A 24,496-nucleotide genomic window follows, 5' to 3' on the forward strand; every position below is an offset into this window, starting at 1 on the left:
AGCCCCTCAAGAAGAAGTCTCTGATACCATTTGTAGAAAAAATAGCAGAAAAAAATATGCCTGGTTTTTATTCCATTGAAATGCAAATACAGCAAATTTATAGAGAGAGAATAGGGCCATAATTGTCTCCACCACTTTTAAGCAACTAATTTTAAAGTAACAAACAACATTCCTAATTTTAAGCAACTAATTTGCTTGTACAACAAATAAATGATTGAGTAAAACATTAAACAAAATTAAAAAAAAAGTATATTGACAGCTAATTCCCTCCATGAAATCTGCTATGACACTAAGGAAAGTCTCAATGCATCAACAATAGGGATAACTGGAGCTCCATGGAGAAGATACTGCATAGTTGTGTGATGTGATGTTTCATTCGCATCTCAATCCTAATTGAAAATACATGTAAAATAGCACCCAAAAAAAGATGTGAAACTAAACAGTAAAAAATAAATATTTATGTCATAGAAAAAATCTAAATATCAAAATAACTTTTATTTTTATGATAATATTAAAATTACTGGTAATATTTTTAGAAATAGAGATATGAAAATATTTTTTAACTATCTTTTTTTTGAAATAATTGAAAACCTAGAATTAACAAGTAATTTATAAATGATATGTATTTTATTTATTATATATTTATTTATTTAATAAAGGTACATTGTGGTTAGTCAGCCATTGACACTTGACCCTCTCCTTTTCTGGTTCAATATCTGGTTTGGTTTTTTCATCATTGGATAAAAGTCAAATTTCCTGCAATTTTAGCTGCTGCTATAGATAACCAATAGAAAAGGATTTGCATTTGCTTGGTTCTTTGTTCTTTAGTAGTTACATTTTCAAGGAGCTCCTGGTGGAACACCATGGGATCATCATTTTTGAATGTTATGCATAATTTTAGCAGTTAGGAAAATCTATTGACCACCATGTGATTCCTTCGATTGGTTTAAGAAAATTTGGCCATTATCAGAGCCTCCTTTCTTGTGATTTGCAATCTCTTTTTAGGTGAAATGCAATCTTGTGACCTAGACAGAGTCTGGACTATTTTTTACATAGCATAACAGACATCAGATTAGACTCTATTCTCATTCCTGTGATCTAGAGAGAGTCTAGACTATTTATGTTGAGCGCCATGGACATGGCGGGGTAAATTTGGTTGGGTTCCAATTTATTTATGTGGATAAAACATCAATTGGTTGGTGCAAGTACACATACATAGGAGAATAAGATTCATGGATGCAAGTAGTTTGGCACGAACCCAAAAAGATCTACCAAGTGTGTTCGTCTAGTTTACTTTCCATCATTTATTATTGATAAGAAAAATACATTAATTTCAAGAATCAAACATGGGCCTTTCATATATAAGAGGATTCACCTCCTCCTTCCATAACATAAATTCTTATTCGTACGCAGTCTTAACATAAAAGCTTTGTATTGGCCTCTGCAGGTTAAGGCAGAGAAAGAAATTGAATCTCTCAAAAAAAAGTGTGTGATTTTGGAATCAAAGTCACTTCCTTTCACGACAAAGATTGATGAAATGAATATGGAGTCAATTGATGATTTAATATTTCTTATGGGTGGATATGATGGTTTTACATGGTTATCAACATTGGATTCCTACTCTCCAATGCATGATGTGATAAAGCCTTTAAAGCCGATGAACTTCGTTCGTTCTTATGCCGCTGTTGCAATATTGAAAGATGAGTTTTACATATTTGGTGGTAGAGATGGTAGCTCATGGCATGACACAGGTATTAACTTGCACTCCTCTTGCTCTATGTATGTGTGTTTGTCTGTATGGATGGGTGGGTGGCTGTGGTACATAATATTTTTATCACTGACTTTGTCAATATTTGCTCTTTTTGTGAAGTTGAATCATATGATCCAGCCAATAACAGTGGACTGTGCGTCCATCATTGAAAGTCAAAAAGGGTAGTTTAGCTGGTGCTACTCTAAATGACCAAATTTGTGCAATTGGTGGTGGAGATGGGGTTGAAAGCTTTGCTGATGTAGAAATGTTTGATATAGATGGTGGACACTGGATTTCTAAACCGTCAATGGTACAAAAGGTAATTCCTATAAATCTTGGGGTACATAAATACCAATTTACTTGAAGTTTCTTGTGCATCTTTTTGCTTCCCTTTTTCTTGGAAGCTAATCTCTGCAAGAGCACTTTGTATTCAACCAAATAAGGAAGCACATACAATTTCTGGATTATCTATTCACACATAATATCTTCCATTAATATAATAATAGCCTTTTGTACATTTTATGGGATGGAAACAAGTTGCTCCCTCCAAGCTGAATCAAAAATCCTTGCAACCACATGGCCTGGTCACCTTGTTGAAACACCACGGTCATGTGCATGAAATCCCATTCAATTTTGCCCAGCATACTCGGCCAATCCACCCCTAAAACAACATCAAGCCCTCCTAAATGGAGAACAAACAAATCAGCCTTGAATGCCGTTAACCCACTGTAAACTCAACCTGTCGGGACAACCCAGTGCTCCTTGCTCACCATTAGCCACAATGACCGAAAATCCCTGTTTTCTTTCTAGAAACGCTGTCAAGTGTGCTGCTAATGTAGGACTCACAAAACTACTAGTGCTGCCCGACTCAATCAGAATTAGAACTAGAATCCCTGTTACCTTAGCCTTGATCTGCATAGTTTGAGAAGTTGTCACACTTGTAATTGCATGTAATGATATGTTATGCTCAGGTAAAAACTCCACTTCCTCCTCCGGTTCGTTGTCCTCATCCACAACCAGCTCAATGCAAAACCACTGTTGTAAACCGCTTACAATGGTGGTTTGATGTGAACAACTTGTCATAATTAAAACACAGGCCTTTGGCGCAGTGTTCTACCATCTCTACACGTGTCAGCCTCTGCCTGGGAAGGGTAGTAGATCTTGGTGCAGTCAACTGGTTATTGGGTTGTGGTCTCCCTGGGAAACACCCCATAACCAGTTTGGACTCACCATTCTTTTGTTCATAAATTCTGGCCAATCACATAGCCATTGCCAGGCTCTGAGGTGGTTGTACTTCTACATCAATCCATATTGATCCTTGCAAACCACTAATGTACATCCCAACCTCTTGTAATTTGGTCATCTTCTCCGATCTAGCCAACAATTGCTCAAATCTCCGTTGATAGTCCGCTGTCAACCCTATTTGTTTCAATTCGGATAGCTCTCTGAATCTGCTTCGTTGAACTGGGGGGACGAATCGGTCGTAGCAGTTTTCCTTGAATTCTGTGTAGGTTAATGTCAAAGCTTGCTCTTCAAAATTCAAGAACCAAATCCGTTCCTCTCCTTCCAGGTGAAAGGCTGCTAGGCCCTCCTTTTCCTCTTCTGCAGTCCGCTGGTGCTAGAAGAAGTGCTTACACCGATTTAGCCAAGGTAAGGGATCCTTCTCGCCACTATAACAAGGGAAATCCAACTTAGTATATCGTGGCACAAATCCTCCTCCTACACCAACACCCCTGGCGATTTCTTGATGTTGCTGTCTTGGCCAAGGCACACTAGCCTCCCCTGTACCTGACGCTGTGGAACTCCTCTTCATGGTGTCCATGTTGCACATAAGTATCTATATCTGAGTTGACATTCGCTCCCATTTTGCTATATCAACGCTTGGTATTCTCCTCACCTCTGCACATTCTCGCTATACTGCTTCATGAATTCATCAAAAGCCTGTCGGAAACTGTTGTCGCCCATGGCTGGCTCTGATATCAATTTGTTAACAGATTGAGTTCATGGGAGATTAGCTAGATCAAAAGCTAATCCCTTAAAAGACTTCCGTCCCTGCCGACCTACGTTGAAATTAGGACTTGTTAGAGAGAACTCTTCGATCTCTTGCACACTAAGTATGCTGTAAAATTATTCTTATTGCCTTCTAATCAACTACAAGAGAATATTTATAATCAAACCCTAAAAGACTCCCACTAGGAGACAAATAGCAACTAACTGCAGTCTCCTAATCCAACAGGAAAATAGACTCCTAAAAGTAATAAGGAACTGGCTAAAATTAGGAATAGAAATAATCCTATTCTAATAAAAAATAGGAATAGAAATTGTTAAGAGTTATGCCCCACAAGCCAATTATATTTACATGTAATTGATCATATTTTTTTTCATTGTGACTCTTTATCTTCAATCAATTATTATTGTAAGGCATTATGTTTTATTTGTCATTGATGGTTGTCTTTATTATTTCTATTCTTGACAAAGTCCATAGATCAAATAGGCTCATGGAATATAGTCTTGCATAGAGATGACGATCATGAAACATATTCCTTATAAGCCTTGATCTTAAATATTCCTAGTCATAGAGTTATTAGGATTGGACACTAATAACTCAGATAGACTAGCATATATGATGCATGCTCAATTAGGAGAATGTCTTGTTTTATAGACATTGGTGTGTGGACACTGGTGCATATATGTGGGTGCTTATTATAAGAATAAGTATACTGAACTGACCCGCTACAGAATTCCTAATGGTAATTGTTTATTGTCGAATTGGAATTTCTGTGTTGCAATAGTGTAGATTGGTCCTTAGACTTGAGACATCATGGTAGTCTTATATTTGACTGGTTACGCTTTGGTTCTTTTTTAGATTCCAATGGAGTCATTAAGAAATTATAACTGGGCGTAACCTTATCACATATAAAGGCTTGTGGATGTCGAAATAGAATTCATCACTTATCGATAAGATGAGAAGATGTCCTGTGTATTCCGATGATTTTATGACTGAGAAAATCCTTGGCCAAGGTGAGGTAGAAATCAGAAGGTGTTTTGATTTCACCTATCAAGTCATAAATCTGGAATGGATACATAGTTATTGAATGATTAGGGTTTCGTCACAAAACCATACCCTAAATTCAATTGGGACATAGATTGATGAAAGGATTTTACTGCACGGTATTTGCAATTAAAACGGTCCGTGTTTTTCATCGTTGGCTAGGTATTCATGGCATGTTGCTAGACGTTAACCATGATATGTAGGGTTTTAGAATTAATTTGATTAATTCTAAAACTATTAATTAAAGAGTTTAATTAAGAAGCCCATAAGTTTAATTAAAGAGTTTAATTAATCTAATGAGTTGGTCCTTCATATAGCCCAATAGAGTTGGCCTACATCTAGCCCAATGGTGGACCTAAGGGGTTACACACTTAGGTCGAGCCTGTTCCATAATTTAAAAGAGAGATACGGCCCAATATGATTATGGGCCAGACCTAAATCGTTTAGGATTTTTCAAATGCATAATTAGGGTTTTTACTCTATAAATAGGCCACTTAAGAAGCTGAAAAAAAGAGAAAAAATTCGGATCTCTCATTGGAGGCACCTAGGGTTTGCTAGCACTACTCGAGGTATCGTGGAACGGGTTGATCGTGTGGACCGACTTGGAGGAGTTTGCGCTTGCAACTCTACGGATCAAAGAAGGCAAAATTGAAGCGCCACGGTTGGCCGGTTTCTTACAGAAATAACCCTATTCAGTATTGCATTTATTCCTACGCTTATAAGTTTGGTTAATTGGAGGTCAAGTAGTTTCACCCCTAGCAGTTACTCACCCATAGCCAACTCTAATGCCCCAATTCCAACTTGAACCTTGATTTCCCCATTTTGTCAAGGTAGAAAATTCAAATCCCATCCTCACCCCCAATAGGGATCAAATATCCGCAAACCTTGATTGTTGTCCCAATTTTGTCTTTAAACCTAATTTAATGAAATCTTATAAATAAAAAATAAATAATTACTTAAAAAAAGAAATGAGCGCAAGTGGAATTAGCACCAGGATTATAGATCCCAAGCTAGGCAACCAAAGATATAGAAGGAGAGCAAAAATGGAGGCAAATATACAGGTTGACAATGAGCTGGCAAGCTGAGAAGAAAAAGACTCTAGAAATTAGTCGATAGTTTGGTGAGAAGAAGAAAAAGGGTGACAATATGATGATGACTAATCTGGCAAGCCATGGAAGAGAAGGTGAAGGAGACAACGTTGAGAGTCAGAAAAAAGATGAAAGTCTCTGCACAGTCAGCTGGAGAGGAGGAAGAAAAAGTGAGATACAGAAAGGAGAGGATTGACCAAGACTCGGATCTTTTAATGAAAGGACAGAACTCAGATCTATAACTAGAGAACAATTATACTTAGTGATCTTAGATTTTCAAATTTGTTGACATAGGAGAGGACTGAGTAAAGCGATTGACCAAGAGGAGAGATCAGATCTGAATGAAGCCCTAATGATATTACATATAATGAGTATATTTTTAATTTTATGTACTGCCTAAGGTAAAGCAAGGCATGTTTTGGGGCTGTGGATTCATATATCAAGCCAGCCTCATTCTCACCTAAAGGTTTAGGAAATTCCCAATCTCAGTCCCAAATTCAATCAAATAGTGTTGATCCTGCCCCAATTAGGATGAGCTGGGACTGGTCCTCAATGACTTCAAGTAAAATTGCCTTCTCTAGGTGCCAGGAGATTTTGTCATTCAAACATTGTTTTTTATGTTTTCCTTCTGCATGTTTTGGGTGTAGCAATTTTTCATTAAGTTGTGAAGCTTTAAGTAGTAATTTAACTTGTAGGCTGCTGGAATTATTATGTTGTTTTTCCAGAGATTTGCTCTTGCTGCAGCAGAACTTAATGGTGCACTATATGCAGTTGGTGGCTTCGATGGAATGTACCTAAAGTAAGATCTCAAACCCACTTTATCCTATTGAACCTGTATGCATGCAGTCCTATTGACAGACAAAAATGTGCATGTACCATATAGTGGCTTTGTGAAAATTATCGGTCCTGTTCCTTGGCCAAAAAAAAATCTGAGTGCTGTTCATCATCTAGTTTCCATATCAATTCTTGTTCAGTATTTGTAGTTTTTTTTTTCATATATGTTGCATTTGTAGTTAAAACAGATTTAGCACGTGTAGATTCTGCAGAGATTCAGATTTATTGAAGGAACTATTAAGTCTGATACAGGTCAATAAAGCTTCTTCACTGTTTAACCCTACTTGACTAGGTATTAGAATATCACTCTTGCAGCCTTGCTGAAATGAGGAGTTTATCTTGATTGTGGGCTATTAACTTATTTTTTCAATTTAGGTAGAAAGTTTCTTGGTATCTCCAATCTCTCGTGTGGAGGAAAATGATAAAAACTGAATCTTTAGATATGTAGCTATTGTCAAATGAACCATCTCTATCTCTCCAGTAGCATTTTGTTATCAGCAGTCTTAAGATATTTTTTTTATTCAGCTCTGCTGAAAGGTTTGACCCAAGAGAACATTCGTGGATTAGAATTGGGAGTATGAACATACAGAGGGCATGCCATTCACTGGCAGTTCTGAATGAAAAGATGTAAGTCAATCTCTTTACATTGACAACCATTTCACCCATCAGCTATTTACTGAATATGGCATTGTGACACTGGCTCTTAGAAATTTCGGACTCTACTAAAATAAGGGCCAGTTTGGTAAGGCTTTCATTTTGAGCTTCCTATTTTTGTTTATTTTGAAAGAGAAATAGGACAGGATGTTTAATTACATATTTTTGTTTACAAAAACTTAAATTTTTTGAATTTTTTGGGAAAAATGAAAGCAATAATCAAGGCTTTTCCACTTCTTTTTTTATTTTGTTTTCACTTTCTAACCCCTCCCCTACTATTCCCGTCACTGGTGACTCCTAGAGAGGTCGAGTCATCGAACACGATTACTAGTAGAGCAAGGGGTTAGCAACTCCACCAACAGTAGATAAGGGAAAGGAAAAGAAAAAAATCAAAAAAGTTGAGAAGAAATCAAACGCATCAAACATGTTAAAGTTTTCATTTTTGTAAATGAAAATGAAAGTTACTGTAAACAGAGACCTGGAGCTTTTTCCACAACTAAACAGCCCCTATATGTTTATGTTTTCATTCCAAGTTGTCATTATCTTCAAGTTTTGTTTAGATAACCTAAGGGGAATTGTATTTTTTCGAGACTATGGTGCAAAAAACCAAAACCAAAGTAAGCTGATACCCAGAGTTGAATTATATGATGGCCGCATCTTTTAGCAGATATGCTATCGGTGGTTACGATGGAGCTGCAATGGTTCCAAGCGTTGAAATTTTTGACCCTCGTCTTGGTTCATGGATATCTGAGGAGCCAATGAACCAAGCCAGGGGATATTTTGCTACTGCTGTTTTTAGGGGATCAATATACGCAATTGGAGGGGTGGACAATGGGGAAAGCATTTTAGAAACTGTATGTGTTCTTCTTGTGTTTACCCGTTTATGCAGGCACACAAATATCGTCAAACTGACCTTTATTACCCAATAAAATAAAATGGTAGGTTGAACGGTATGAGGAAGGTCGAGGATGGCAAGCTACCAATCTGGGGGCTATTGGGAAAAGATGCTTCCTCTCGGCTATCGTCATGTGAATGGCGTTCATCCTTTTTGACTATTATTACAAGGCTGAGAAGCATATGATATGGTAGGACTGAAATTGATGTTTTGGCAATCAGTTTTTGTTCCATCTATGCTGCTATTTCATCTAGTTTTTGGACCTTTTTCTCCTGTGAATATGCATATATAGGTTACACTGTGTGTGTGGTTTGGTTATGTTGTTGTTTGGTTGTAATTGTGATCCGGTGGATGATAGATATAATATGTGATTGTAATTGTTGCGCACCTTGTTGGAAGGAGAACGTACCATAGTCAGCCATTGCCCAAAATCGGCAGCCAAGCCAATAAAGGGCAATGACTCTTTTTCTGTACCAAATTAGGAGTCTTGAACACAAGACTTCTCGAGCTTCCAACTATTGGACTATCACCTAATGGGGGGGTGCTTTGATGGATCTTAATTAGCTTATCATCTAATCAGACAACCTCTATTTCTATTGGCCAGGCTCAGTTACTTAAATGTTATTTAGATGCTTGTGGTTGAACTAGAAAAAATAGCAGGAGCCTTCTAAAATCTATGAATTAATTAATTAATTAATTAATTTTGTAGGAGGGGAGTTTTGTTTTTTTTTGTTTTTGTTTTTTGTTTTGTTTTGTTTTGGTTTTTTTTTTTTTTTTTTTTTTTGGGGGGGGGGGGGGTGAGGTAAGAAATAGAAGAAACATATAAAGAAATACAATTGTCTGTACAATCTGACTCTAACGTGGTGACGAGAGAAGAATTGAACTCTTGGCAGTTAAATGGAAGTTATTTTGGTTGCAAGTGTATTAGTTGAGAATGTATAGGGTCATGTACATTTAAGGAATTGTTACAACTCTATTGGGATGGAATTGTAAAATTCCATCAAGATACGGAGGGAGGGAAAGGAAGAAATCAAGAAATGAGTATTTTGAAGTTTTTGGCTAAATTTGTTGTAATAATTCTGAAAATTTATATATAATAATAAATTAGCTAATACTACAAATATGTATAATATATATATTTAATTGTAAATCATGACACTTACTAAAAATGTAAATTAGCTAAAAATGCATATCATTGAAGGATAAACAGTATGTTTCCCTTATTTAATCAATTTATAAATAATCTATGTCTATATATATAATATATTCAATTTCTTTCACTTCAAAAGATTTTTAATCACATGACAGTCTTCTCTTTTTAAATCTTTTCTCGTCAAATACTAAGTTGCCACATGGCAACCTCTCAAATTTTTCTCTAAATGCGTAATTACATTTATTTAAAAAATAAATCTTTTAAACTTATATCATATCTTTCTTAAAATGAAAAAAAACATCTAAATATTGGCTCTTATTAGAAAATTGAAACGAATGTTAGTTTTAGAGATGGTCAATTAATTTTATTAAAAAAATTTAAATATAAAATAGTAACTAAATACTTACATGAACTCCTCCCCACTAAATGCATAAGACACTTTGCAAGTTCGGGGCGAAGATTTCATGTAAATATCATCAAAATCAAATCAAGATAATAAGAAACATTGTATTTTATGAATGAAACAAAGTAATCCATTACAATGTCCTAAAAGCGAGGCAAGTTTGAAGCAATAATAATAAAAAAAAAAAATGCAATTTTGCAGATATTTGAACAATAGATCAAAGGGGATTTCATGAAGAATATCAATTAATTCCTTAGCAGCAAAAACTCATTTCAAACATGGGAAGTTTACATGTGTTTAAAAAAAAAAAAAAAATCCTTTTTCTTATGGAGGAATACATATAATGAAAATATATTCATGTATTTCTCTTTCCCCTTTTTGAATATCTAATACTCATAGCATGGGGATTCACATGTATTTTTCAAAGTGTGCTCTTTTTTTTCTCTTTTTCAAAATGATATTCACATTTTACTTTCTTTGAAATAAACATTTCCAAAAATAATCATATAGATCTTTCAAAGATTATCTTATTCTCTTTTTAGGTGAATATCAAAACATAACATAATACACAATTCAATTATTTTTCAAATTTGAAACTCATATCTTTGAAAACTTAGCACAATATTTCTTTGAAAAGAAGATTTCAAGGATGTATGCAAAAGAAAGACTTAGATTGTATATGAAAATATCATGGGTGAATTTTAAAATAATCATGTATTTTAAAGAATAGAGTTCCATGAAAATCGATAGTTCACTCAACTAATACTTTTTGTGTTATTTGTGTAATGACCTGTTTATTTACGATTTATTGAATATTTGTGACTTTGAGAAATTTATTGGAGGACATTAAATTTATTGTATTTTTGAATAGTAAAGTGATTGGAAGTTTGTGAAATTTTTGGGTTTAAGTCTAATTTGGAAAACTAGGAGATGGATTAATATATAATTAATTGTTGCTCATCATATAATTGAGGAAGTTGGTAGCTTGGTGGTTACTTGTGCAAAAGCAAAGTGGCTAGTTGCAGGTTTAAACCATAGTGGAAAGTAGGTGTTATATATTTATATTTTTCTAAAAATGGAAGTAAGATCTCTTTAAATTAATATGTGCATTTATATAAATGAGGAAGCCTGTAGATTGGCACGCGTGCGCGAGGAAGGATGTTGTGTGCTTGGAGGTTGTTGGTTCGACTCCAAAGGTAGGCGTGGGCTAGTGGAAAATTCTTGGAGTTTTCTAGCTAGGGGAGGCCCAAAATGACATCATTTTGGGTAGGTCACTTGGAGCCCATATGTAGTAGTTTGTAATGCCATGTGTCAACGACTGAATCCATCATGTTGTTATCTACTAAAACCTTGATTCTTCAATTTCTTGATGCAATTTTAGCCATGTGAAGCTGAGGGAAATGAAATGATGTTGTGATTTGAGTAGGCTGCAAAATGATGTCTTTTGGGTGAGTAAATTAAATAGAATTGTGGCTAAAAAATTTGCAATAGGTTAAACTGGGTTATGATTACAATTGAAGGAAATTGAAGTATAAATAGTGTAATGACCTACCTCCCGAAGCCCCCGCTAACATAGAGAATCTGTGAGAGGGTCATTATTTGAATGATATAGAACAATAACATAAGCTATAAACACGCTTCAACCTTAATAAATTAGAATGCATAAACTTCTGATCACATGACATTACAGACCCGTCTCTACATTACCATGCATGCCATGTACAACATCTCAGCTACTTAACTTGCCTTGGTTTCCAAAAAAACATAACATATTAACCTGATAAAATCAAAACGACACCCATGACCTAGTTTCGGGAGAACTCTGCACTTGCTACTATGGCTCAACAGTCTGGACCCAAACCCCGTTGAACATACTTGCTAGCTCAGACGAATCTCTTACCTGGAATAATGGAAAGCAAGGGTGAGCCACAAGACTCAGCAAACTCAAGAAAGAAAGGTCACAGGTTAAAGATAGACATCCCCAACATCTCATGCAACACATGCCAATGCAGCACACACCAAGCCATGATTAATACGTGCCTTATCTCTAAATGCATAAATATTAAGTAAACTGCACATAGAGGTCCTTGGGGCCCACATAAGATACACACAATGGTGCCCAAGTCCCACATACAAACCTGTTAGCAGCCTAGTGTAGACCACCATAACATTTGTCTTCATACATACCATCATATCACGAAGTTGTCGTGGGTCAAACCCTCACGGTCTTGTCATATAGTTGTTGTGGGTTTGTTCCACAGTCTTGTCATATAGTTATCATGGGTCCGTTCTACGGTCTTGTCATATAGTTGTCGTGGGTTCGTTCCACAGTCTTACGCGCCAATGTGGGTCATACCCTACCTCTGTCGTGGGCCTCTTCCATGGCTTACGCTTCGTGGTGGGCCACACCCATCACTTATAGCTACTCATTCTCACCATGCAATGTAACAAATAGGAAATGCAACAGATTTTGCAGCATAAATGTGATTACAAGGCCCCCATAAACCAAATATCAGGCCATGCTATGCTTACATAGGAATACACACATACGAAATGCTCTAAATGCATATGCTCACCTAGGGTATCGAAATTGGCTCTTAGACCAACCGGGTCATGTAAATGCTCACACACCCCATCACACAAAAAGCATGTCCCTCCAATGAATGCAACCCAATCCCCATGCAGCACACACATCATGATATGCACAAAGTCAAGGCGGGAATCTGACAGTACCAATTCTTCTAGCCCATCTATCGCTTATCGTAACAGTTGATGATTGGCGTCCATACATCCAGCCATCGACTGCTACAACTCACGGTCGATAGTCAGTAGCTTTGTACCACATACCCTTAGACACACATGATTATGATTAGACCTATACACTTTAGACTCGGCATTTCATAAACTTCCTTCATGACTCATTAACACCCTATCACACAAAGTATGTCCTCTTAATAAATGCAACCCAATCCCCATGCAGAACACATATCATGATATGCACAGAGTCAAAGCGAGAATCTGGTAGTACCAGCTCTTCTGGCCCATCTATTGCTTATTGTAACTGTTAATGACTGACGTCCATACATCCAGCCATCGACTACCACGATCCACGGTCGACAGTTAGTGGCTTTGTACCCCATATCCTTAGACACACATGATTATCATTAGACCTATACACTTTAGACTCAGCATTTCATAAACTTCCTTTATGACTCATCATGCACTTGCGACATAATCACCAATATACCATTCTTGTTCTCACCTCTTATCATGCATAAGAACTTGCCTCGACACTCTTATCCCCAAACACTATCATTTTTATCATTAAAACTCTAGCATAACCCCATGAAACCATAGCCAGCTCTTCTAAGAAACTAGCCCCAATGGGTTTGGCATAATTCCCAAAGGAAGCGGAGCGATACAAAGTCCCGTGGCGGATGAAATCAATGACACCAATACATCATTTACTTAACTTATGTTAGAAAATATGATCGGATCATACGCAGCAGAAACAAAAATCTGATTTTTAAGGTATCACGTTTTTCAAATCTTACGGTTTAAATTGAAGACACAAAACGAAAAGTTACCTCAAAACGAAATCTGATTTCGTAGCCGATAACCCGCCTGATATCTCCCACGTGTGAGATGTCAAGTCGGTCCACCCGAAACGGTCAAGACTCCAAGTGACTTGAGAGAAAAAGGGACACGAAAATTTTCTCTAAAATTTTCGTTTTTGATTCAACTGATTGATCTCTTTGGATTCTAGGTTTAATGGCCTATTTATAGAAGAAACCCTAAAATCCTAAGTGTTGTTGGACCGGGCTTTAGGTGCTAGCAAAAAACCCAATCCAATTAAATAAATAATCATATTAATTATTTAATTATTCTTATTTATCTAATAAATAATTGCACTTATAATTTAGTAATTCCATAATTACTAAATTTGCCCATTTTTCTTTTAAAATGATTTCTATTGGGTGGAACTTTCTAGGTTCACAATTAAATTAGTAGCGAGAATTAATAAATTATTAATTCTCGTAAATTATGAGTGACATCTAACAATATGTCATGATTACCCAATTTAATGTAAAGTGGGAATGTGAACCTTACACTACGGTGATATGCAATACGATCCCTCTATCATCCTATATCTTAACGAGATATGAGATCATGGACAACAGGTCAAATCTCTCAATCTTGTCATATGACCAAATCCAATAATCACACTTGACTAATATGACACAACTTCTATGGAATCTAAATTCCGTCGTCATATTACCTCGTCCAAGAATTTATCGTCAAGTGACCACTTGATCGCATATGATATCTTCCTCGTATATCTCGAGGTGATAGATTCCATGTCTAATGCACACATACCTCGTGTGTCACTAAACTAGGCACATAGATACGTACAGCTATCCCTGATTAGGACAACCATATAATATCACTGATATCCTAATCCACCAACACACAGATATCCATGTCATCTCAGGTCTAAGGATTAATGACTAATATGACACAACCTCTACAAAATTCAAATTTCGTCGTCATATTACCTCGGCTAAGGATTTATCGTCAAGTGACCACTGGATCTCATAGGATATCTTCCTCGTATATCTCGAGGTGATAGATTCCATGTCTGATGCACACATACCTCGTGTGTCACTAAACTAGTCACATAGATACGTACGACTATCCTTGTTTACGACGACCATATAATAACACTGATATCCTAATCCACAAACACACAGATATCCATGTCATCTCAGGTGATATGCCTTGCAAACTTGAACTGTCACGAAACCTAAAAGAGTCGTGAGACATGGACATGAATCCCAAATGGCCTACGGCTTGCAAGAGGTCAAGGAAACAAGCCAGAGGAGCAAGAGGTCAAGCCGAGGCCAAGTAGGGAGGACCCACTCGTTCATGATCGAGTGAGTGTGACATTGCTTTGGTTTTTTGGGTATAACTCTCTTGTCCGAGCTCCGATTGAGGTGATTCAAAATCCTATAGAAAGCCAAGAGAATTATCTACAACTTTTGTGTTTTGAATTTTGAGAGATCCAGGCCGAATCAAGGCTGATATTGGGATCTAAGTTGATGCACCTACACTATTAAGGCTCAAAGTCAAGTATTGAAGTGAAGATGGATCCGAACCAAGACAAAAGGAAAAAGAAGCCCTCAAATCCAAGGGAATGAAGACCCACTCGGTCATGACCGAGTCCACTCGGTTATGCAGAGTTGTAACACCCCAAATTTCTCGAACGTGTTGTAACTTAGGATTTCGAGAATATAAAAATTTTTCATATCATAATCACTGTCATACATCACACAATATCCCAAAACCCTTAATTTTCACCTTCTTAGCTTAACAAACCTAATAATCGAATAGCTAAGATAGGTGTTAAAATTTTAAATGTGGAAGTTAGATCGAACCTGATATGGTTCACAAACATAATGCTTTATTTATCATAAAATTGTTCAAGATATCTACAAAATGTATTACATGGACATCATCTCTCGCAAGTGATAACTGAACGTCTTAAACATATCCAAATCATACATAGGTTCGTACATAAACATAGATATGATAAACATGCTACAAGTAGCAAATTAAACTTATTCTTCAGCTACCTCATTTCCCTTAGAGCTGCTTGTCGAACCTGAAATGTTTGAATATTCCAGAGACATAGTCCAATTAGAAGATGAATCTTTTAGTGAGAAACTCCAAAAAACAATTTATATGAATGCATGATCAAGTATAAAACGTATGAAGAAAATATCAAGAACTACTCCGAAGTGTCTCGTGAACATGTCAGTCTCCTCCAACGAGAGCTTTCTCAATGGCACACGCATAACGCCTCCCGGGAGGTCCCTAATCATGTCACCTCTGCTCGACCTCATAGAACTCATGTAAACACCACATTCTTTGTCCCTTAGACTCATGGTCTTCCCCACGAGAGCTTTCTAGATGGCGCACACATAGCGCCTCTCGGGGGATATCCGACTTTTTCCCTCGGCCAACAACAAATAGGTGTAACAGTATGGCCACACGAATTTTATAAATGCAAAAGTTAAAATCCAACAACATATATTTTTTAAAAAATACATTTCATATAAGCAACATGATTTCACGTAAGAGAACAATAAGATTTTACATACAAGAACTTCACAAAACACGTCTCATGCAATAAAAGTCTCTCATAAGAGAATAAAAAATAGGATTTGGATTATATGAGTCTCACCGTGTTGGTTTATCTCTTGGACGGTATGATTTCACTGCAAGCGACCTAGGTTTCTGCAAAAAACACACATTTTGGTAAATCTAACCTAAAATATTTTTACATAGGGTTAAGGGGCATTAAATTAGGGACAAAAATGAAAAAGTTGAAGAAAAATGGGCCTTTCACGCTCCCTCACGCGCCCTGGGAAGGTGGGCCACGTGCCTTCATGCGCAGCACTTCCCGACGCGTGTATTTCACGCGTTGCCTACCAGTTTTAGATAGCTTCACCTCGGTTCAATTTTTCAGCCATAACTTCCTCATTTTAACTCCGATTCGGCCTCTATTTGAACCTACGCGACCCTCTTTTTTCCCTCTACAAGATTATCGAAAAAAATAGACTTACCTCACTTTTTTTCTGATTGATTTTGGCGAACTCCGACGAAGACTTGCAACTCCGGCGAGGCTCGTTCTCCTCCGCTTCTCCGCCGCTTTCTTCCCTTCTTCTTATAGAATTCCCTCTCTTCTCTCATGAGTAGATCCCCATCCTAGAACCTCTCAAAAATCAAACTCATTTGGAATGATTTGGAGACAACCCCATGGCCTTATTTATAGATTCTTTGAACCAATCACAAGGTGCCACTTGTCGCAAGCTATTGAATGGCTTTTGAAATTCAAAACTAGAATGGATTTAATTTTTGAAATCCAAGCTAATACCCCAAACATCTTTCAAATGACATTTTGGCCCTTATTTCAAGTTCTCAACTTTAATATTTTACTACATGAGCTCTTAATTTTAGCCTTATTTCGTTTGGATAATTCTCTAATTACAATTACACCCTCAAACATCAAATTTATCGAGATACTTAAAATCTCAAAATTAATAATTCAAAATTACTCAATATGTACGATTTTTCAGAAGCCCATTACCATCATTCGGCCTTTTTAGGCTACAAATTAGCTTAACCAAAAAACCATCTATGATTTGATTTCTTTCAGCGTCATAAATCTCGCCTTGAGACGCTGGTCAAAAATATACCTTTGTCCTTAGGTATCTAAGCTCCAGCACACTCTCTGCAGCTGATTCCGTCACTTATTGCCATTTCAAGCATATTTTTTAGTATTTTAATCTCACTTAAAATATGTGGCAACTTCACAAAAATATGGGATATTACACGTGTGGGTACGACACTACTTTGATTTTTCAGGCATAATTCTCTCATCCGAGCTCCGATTGAGGTGATTCAAAGTCTTATGGAAAGAAAAGAGAATTAGCTACAACTTTCATGTTTGAAGTTTGGAGAGATTCAGGCTTCATCAAGGTAAAAATTGGGTTTGAAGTTGATACACCTGTGCTCAAAGGCCAAAAGAAATCACAAAAAGCATCGAAGCAAAAGAAAAGACCTCCACATGGTCATGACCGAGTGGGCCTCCTCTCGTTGGCATGAAATGATCACGCGTGACTAGTCGGATGGGCTTCGAAACCCTCAAAATGGGACTCAAAAATCTCGTCATAATTGCCAGGTGGCTCCCTTCACCCTCCACTATAAATAGGAGGCCATGCCTTCATCACTAGGTACGCACTCTTGGGCCCCTCAACACATTTTCACACTTTTGCTCTCGAGAACTGACTTAGGCATCGAAGAGTCTGTGCGGGGACCACCACTCGCGCCCTAACGATGCTCTCATTTTGCAAGCCGCTCGATTATCAAGGGCTACTCGATTATCTTGGGGCACTCGGTTATCTTTAGCTACCGGGTTATCCTTGGCCACTTGGTTATCTTTGGCCACTCGGTTATCCTTGGCCACTCAGTTATCCTTGGCCACTCAGTTATCCTTTGCCATTCAGTTATCTTAGGCCACTCAATTATCTTAGGCCACCAGACCCACTTGTTCATCAGACTCTCAGCACACGGTGATGAGGCTCACAATGCATTGGTGACGAGACTCTCAGCGCGTATTGGTGACAAAACTCTCAAAAATGTTCACGAGGCCTGAGCGAGACTACTGCGATCAACCACGCACTAATTGTATTCTCTCACAAAAAAATAGATTGTTGTATTTTGGCAACAACAATTGGCGCCGTCTGTGGGAAATGCAAAACAAAAAGTCAACTTAAGAATGACAAACACCCGTGGACACCGGCGAACTCTCTCTCAAGGTGTAGAAACAAGCTTTCGACCACGGAACTCTCAACAACAGGGAGCGCCTCCCATTATTCCAGATGCTCACCCGCAGGGAGCACCTCTACCTCTTCCTAATTCCCAGCCCCAAGGAGGTGATCGCTCTGTTTCCCCGAACCGACAAGTGGGGAACCAGCTAGCCTTACTTCCACTTAACACTGGTTCTGGGCCACTTCCCATCGATCGATCTGGGACTTCACGATAGCCATCGCGTATGGTCTCGTGGGAAGAGTATGAAGTGTAATACCCCAAGAGAGCCTAGAGAAGGGTAGTATATATCGAGGATAAGTAAGGAAAAAACAACACCAGTTGGATACCTTTTGGGCTGAATATAGGCAAAAAACTCTGGGGTTAAGCATGCTTGAGCTAGAGTAGCTCAAGGATGAGTGACCCCCTGGGAAGTTCGTGTAGGCTCATCAGGGTAAGTTATTCCGGTCCTTCCTATCGCTCGATGTGGGATGTTACAGGTGGTATCAGAGTCGACCCTTGGTGAAGGCGGTCCGATAAGGGCGAGGAGTGGCGCCGGGGCTCTAGGGCCTATTTAAGGAGCGGCTTCTGGCAGGCTTCTAAGATGGTAGCCCCTAAAGGGGAGAAGGTCTGGGACCAGTTGTAAGGTCGCATGACGAAGATATCATGTGCTCAAGGGCGGGAGAATGTAATACCCCAAGAGAGCCCAGAGAAGGGTAGTATATATCGAGGATAAGTAAGGAAAGAAACAACACCAGTTGGATACCTTTTAGGCTGAATGTAGGCAAAGAACTCTGGGGTTAAGCGTGTTTGAGCTAGAGTAGCTCAAGGATGGGTGACCCCTTAGGAAGTTCGTGTAGGCCCATCAGGGTAAGTTGTTCCAGTCCATCCTATCGCTCAATGCGGGATGTTACACGAAGCATTAAGACAGCAACATGTTGAGGGCATGCAGGCACTTCGAGACATGGCTGGTATTCTCCAAGGTATGATGCCTAGAGGGACATTACTCGATACCTTGAAAAAGTTTATGCCACCGCCTGAGCCTCAACCCGAGGTGGGAGTTGATTCCTATCAAGAGGCCACTCTCGATTCTCATTCCCAATCCATTCCTCGTCGGGAGGATAGATCACAACCACCAAGGAAGAATCCTCGCGCCACGCCCCAAAGAAATGAGAGCCCACGAAAGGAAAACAGGGCTAAAAGCCCCCAAAGACAGAGATACCATGAAACTGGGACCAACACACCTACAAGACATGATAACCAAATAGCAACAAGTATACGAGATGACATGAAAAGGGTAGTTAAAGAAGTACTTGAACGAAAGAAATTGATCCCAACCACGAAGGAGCAACAACGCAGAAAATGTCCGTTTACTATAGATATATTGGAGAACCCATTGCCCCAAAAATGCCCCAAATCACCCCCTATTCTGGCAAGGATGATCCCTATGATCACATTCAAAACTATGATTCGTTGATGATATTGCACGGATGGAACGATGACATAATGTGCCGAGCCTTCTCCTTAACTCTGTAAGGGCATGCCCGAACATGGCTCAACAGTTTACTTGAGGCCTCTATCTCTTCATTCGGTCAGTTTAGAATGGAATTTGTTAAGGAATTTATGATTAATAGTTGAAGAAAAAAGGACGCCACATACTTACTCAGTATTCAACAGGGGAATAAAGAAATTCTGCGTCAGTATGTGGATAGATTTAGGAACGTTACCCTCGAAGTTCATGATTTGCCAATTACAATGGCAGTGTCTGCTATGTTACACGGAACACGGCTAACTCCCTTACAAGAATCATTATCTTTGGACCCACCAACATCCCTAGTAGATTTGTTTGTTAGAGCAAATAAATACGTGCTCCATACGGAAGTTATGAGAGCTGTAGGTGGGAATGAGGACAGAGAGAGAAAAAGGAAGGAACGTGATGTTGAAGAAGACTCTAAATGGGTTAAGGAATCAAATATACCTCGACCCCAGTTCCACCATTCCACAAAACTTCTCTAACCTCGGTTGGCCATACTTTTAGCCATCGAAGGGTCAGGTCTCATTAGACTCCCGAAAAAGGTTTACCATTCCTTAGGAAAAAATAGGGAAGAATATTATAGATATCACAAGACACGTGGCCATTCCATTGACTAGTGTCGAGAATTGAAAAATCAGATTGAGATACTCATTCGAGAAGGTTATTTGCAAAGATATGTATGGAATGAAGAAGAAGAAGGTAGGGAATCCCGACGAAGAGAAGCCAGGCATGAGGGGCAAGAAAGGCAAAACCCAAGATAACAAGAAAGGGGGAGGGATCGCAAGTAAGACCCTCCTCTAGATAATGAACCAACCCATTAAGCCATCCAAGTTATTTCAGGAGGTGAAACCCTAGCTAGAGACACTTCGGCCTCACGAAAGGCATATACCCATCAGGCTTATCAGGTTAATTCAGTGATGGAGGTTAGAGGTAATGAGGAGCCAATTACATTCACTCCTGCCGATAGAGGTGATATAATATTCCCGCATGATGATCCAATGATAATTTCTGCAATTATTGCTAAACACCCCATTAGTAGAATCTTGGTGGATAGCGGCAGTTCTGTTAATCTGATCTACTGGAACTGCTTTGAACAAATGCATATATCTCATGACCGATTAAGGAAAGTGTCCTCCCCCCTATACAGCTTCACCAAGAAGGCTGTCCCAGTGGCAGGGTCCATTCAGTTGCCAATCATATTAGGCATAGACCCCCAAAGTGTGACTCGACAAGCGAACTTTATGGTGGTCAAAGCCCCTTCAGCAGCATACAACATGATTTTGGGGCACCCACTACTCAATGATATGAGGGTCGTTGTGTCCTCCTGCTACTTATTGATGAAGTTCCCCACACTCATAGGGGTATGACAGATTCAAGGTGATCAAAAGAAGGCATGCACTTGTTATGTGTCATCCACAAAAGGAAAAAAGAACAAAGAGATTTTATCCATTGCCAAGACACAAGCCACAAAAGGACATGCCCTTAGAAGAAGGTAGTCAGCCACCTTTAATGCCCTCAAAGAGAAAACTAGGAGAAAAATTCATACACATTCAAGAGAGCCTATGTTAAAGATCGAGAAACTAAACTGTTTGGAATTGTGCATGACTTGTGTATTTCGTGATCAGAGGCAACAATAAAACCCCAAAATGAAACATTGGATGTACTCACTTATTTCGTAAAATGTCTACATTTTCATTACACATTGTTTTATGAAAGTTTGTTTGCTATGCTTTGCTTCCAGAAAAAAAAAAAAAAAAAACTCAAGCCCATTGCCTCGCTCACGGCCGGGTAACGAGAGAAAAACAAACTCAAGCCTGTTGCCTTGCTCACGGCCCGACAACAAGGGAAAAACACATTTAAACCCATTGCCCCACTAATGGCTCGACAATGAGGTGAAACTAAACTCAAGCCCGTTGTCCCACTCATGGCCCGACAACGAGGGAAAAATACAATCAAGCTTATTACCCCGCTCACGGCCCGACAATGAGATAAAAATAAATTCAAACCCATTGCTTTGCTTACATCCTGGCAACGAGGGAAAAACCCAACTCAAGCCCGTTGCCCCGCTCATGGCTCAACAATGAGGGAAAAACACACTCAAGCCCGTTGTCCCGCTCACGGCCCAACAATGAGGGAAAAACAAATTCAAGCTCGTTGCCCCGCTTATGGCCCTGTAACGAGGGAAAAATAAATTCAAGCTCGTTGCCCCGCTCATGGCCCGGCAATGAGGAAAAAATACAATCAAGCCCATTGCCCCGCTCACGACCCGGCAATGAGGTAAAATACATTCAAACCCGTTACCCCTCTCATAGCCTGGCAATGAGGTGAATCTAGACTCAAGCCCGTTGTCCTACTCATGGCCCGACAATGAGGGGAAAATAAATTCAAGCCCGTTACCCCGCTTACAGCCTGTCAACAAGGAAAAAATCCAACGCAACCCCGTCGTCTTACTTATGGCTTGGTAATGAGGGAAAAATGAACTCAAGCCCATTGTCCTGCTCACAGCTCAACAGCAAGGGAAAAGCAAGTGCAAACCTATTATCCTGCACATAATGCAATAATTGGGAGTAGAATCAAACTCATGGTTTGGTGCATAGTTCGACATCTATGGAAAGTGAACTTATTGGTATATCTACCTCATACTTTTACAAAGGAATTGAAAAGCACTAGAGCCTAGAAATTTAAAGGCACGGTGTGAGAACAAGCTTGAGAGAATGTGTAGAAGATGAAGCGGCTAAAAGAGATGTAATGTTCAAAATTTTACAGGACAAGATACTCTTTGACCCAAAACTCTCAGCCGAAAAAGTAGAGAGCAATTGATATGCCCTGCAAACTTGGAGAGTCATGAAACCTAATAGAGTCGCGAGACATGGACATGAAGCCCAAAGGGCCTACGGGTTGCAAGAGGTCAAGGAAACAAGACGAAGAAGCAAGAGGTCAAGCCGAGGCCAAGTAGGGAGGACCCATTCGTTCATGACCGAGTGGGTATGACATTGCTTCAGTGTTTTGGGCATAACTCTCTTGTCCAAGCTCTGATTGAGGTGATTCAAAATCCTATAGAAAGAAAAGAGAATTATATACAACTTTTATGTTTTGAGCTTTGAGATATCTAGGCCGAATTAATTCTGAAATTGGGATCTAAGTTGATGCACCTGCACTATTAAGGCTCAGAGTCAAGTATTGGAGTGAAGATGGATCTGAACCAAGACAAAAGGCAAAATAAGCCCTCAAATCTAAGGGAATGAAGACCCACTTGTTCATGACCAAGTGGGCCCCCACTCGGTCATAACCAAGTGGGTGGGAGACCAATCTCCCCTCACTTTTCATGACCCACTCGGTTATGCCGAGTGGGTACGACACTACTTTGATTTTTCAGGCATAACTTTCTCATCCGAGCTTCAATTTAGGTGATTCAAAGTCCTATAAAAATATAGGAGAATTATATATAACTTTCATGTTTTGAGTTTTGAGAGATTCAGGCTTTATCAAGGTGAAAATCTGGTTTGAAAGTTGATACACCTGTGCTCAAAGGCCAAAAGAAATCACAAAAAGCATCGAAGCAAAAGAAAGGACCCCCACTCGGTCATAATCGAGTGGGCCTCCTCTTGTCGGCATGAAACGTTCACGTGCGACTAGCTAGATGGGCTTCGAAATCCTCGAAATAGGCCTCAGAATCTCCAGAATGGGCCGCAAAAATCTCGCCGTGATTGCCATGTGGCTCCCCTCACCCTCCACTATAAATAGGAGGCCATGCCTTCATCACAAGGTACAGACTCTTGGGCCGCTCAACACAATTTCACACTTTTGCTCTCGAGAACTGACTTAGGCATCGGAGGGTTTGTGAGGGGACCCCCACCCGCGCCTTAATGATGCTATCGTTTTACAGGCCACTCGATTATCAAGGGCTACTCGGTTATCCTTGGCCACCAGATCACTAGACCCACCAGATCATCAGACCCACTTGTTCATCAGACTCTCAGTGCACGGTAACAAGGCTCACAATGCATTGGTGACGAGACTCTCAGCGCGTATTGGTGACAAAACTCTCAAAAACACTCACGAGGCCTGGGCGAGACTACCGCAATCAACCACGCACTAATTGTATTCTACCACAAAAAAAAAAAAATAGATTATTGTATTTTGGCAACAACATCAGGTCTAAGGACTAATGCAAATCTGTAGTTAATATTGAATCATTGACCCGTGAGATAAAACCCATGTGATTCAATATTAACAGTCCCGTTCAGTGAATTCATTCCTATAACGAGCACTCATTCGTCTTCCTTTTGTATCTCATACAGAATGGTACTAGACCCACCAATCTCATCTTTCGGTATCTTATACCGAACAAGGAGAAAGACGATGTGCCAAGCTTTGCGAGTTGCTAATTATCCGGGTTAGGAACTCTATGGCCAGGAACATATTTATAGTATAACGTATTGTGGATTATCTGTCTTGATTATTCTTAACAATTAAGAATAGCATCCACTCCTTATTATACTAAAGGATATTTGTATGTTCAATTCAAATCATATTGCAATTTAAATTAAACATAAAACTTGCCATTAAATAGAGTTTAAAGAATTACAAGATCAAACCCTATTGTGTCACTAGAACTGGTCTTAAGGGCTTATATCTAACAACTTATATCGTCAACAATAGACCTAACAATAACGCCTAAATCATAGAATCGTTACCATGCGGATTTACATTATTAATGCGTGGAATCGAGTCACGGTAAGGGAGGAAGTAAATATAAAAAA

The 24,496-nt window shown here is 38.9% G+C and overlaps 1 protein-coding gene across 1 annotated transcript in view; it reads left to right on the top strand.

Moving 5' to 3' along the window:
• The window catches only part of LOC127788278 (uncharacterized), a 28,889-nt gene extending 20,231 nt beyond the window's left edge, over window positions 1-8,658 (top strand). The window contains 7 exon segments of the mRNA XM_052316402.1: window positions 1,448-1,751; window positions 1,871-1,891; window positions 1,894-2,069; window positions 6,616-6,689; window positions 7,250-7,351; window positions 8,046-8,232; window positions 8,321-8,658. Of these exon segments, the coding sequence (XP_052172362.1) occupies window positions 1,448-1,751; window positions 1,871-1,891; window positions 1,894-2,069; window positions 6,616-6,689; window positions 7,250-7,351; window positions 8,046-8,232; window positions 8,321-8,410 (954 nt within the window). The 3' untranslated portion in view covers window positions 8,411-8,658.
• Window positions 8,659-24,496: the final 15,838 nt, after the last annotated feature.

This window comes from Diospyros lotus, chromosome 13, assembly GCF_014633365.1.
Source record: "Diospyros lotus cultivar Yz01 chromosome 13, ASM1463336v1, whole genome shotgun sequence".
Classification (NCBI taxonomy): Eukaryota; Viridiplantae; Streptophyta; class Magnoliopsida; order Ericales; family Ebenaceae; genus Diospyros; species Diospyros lotus.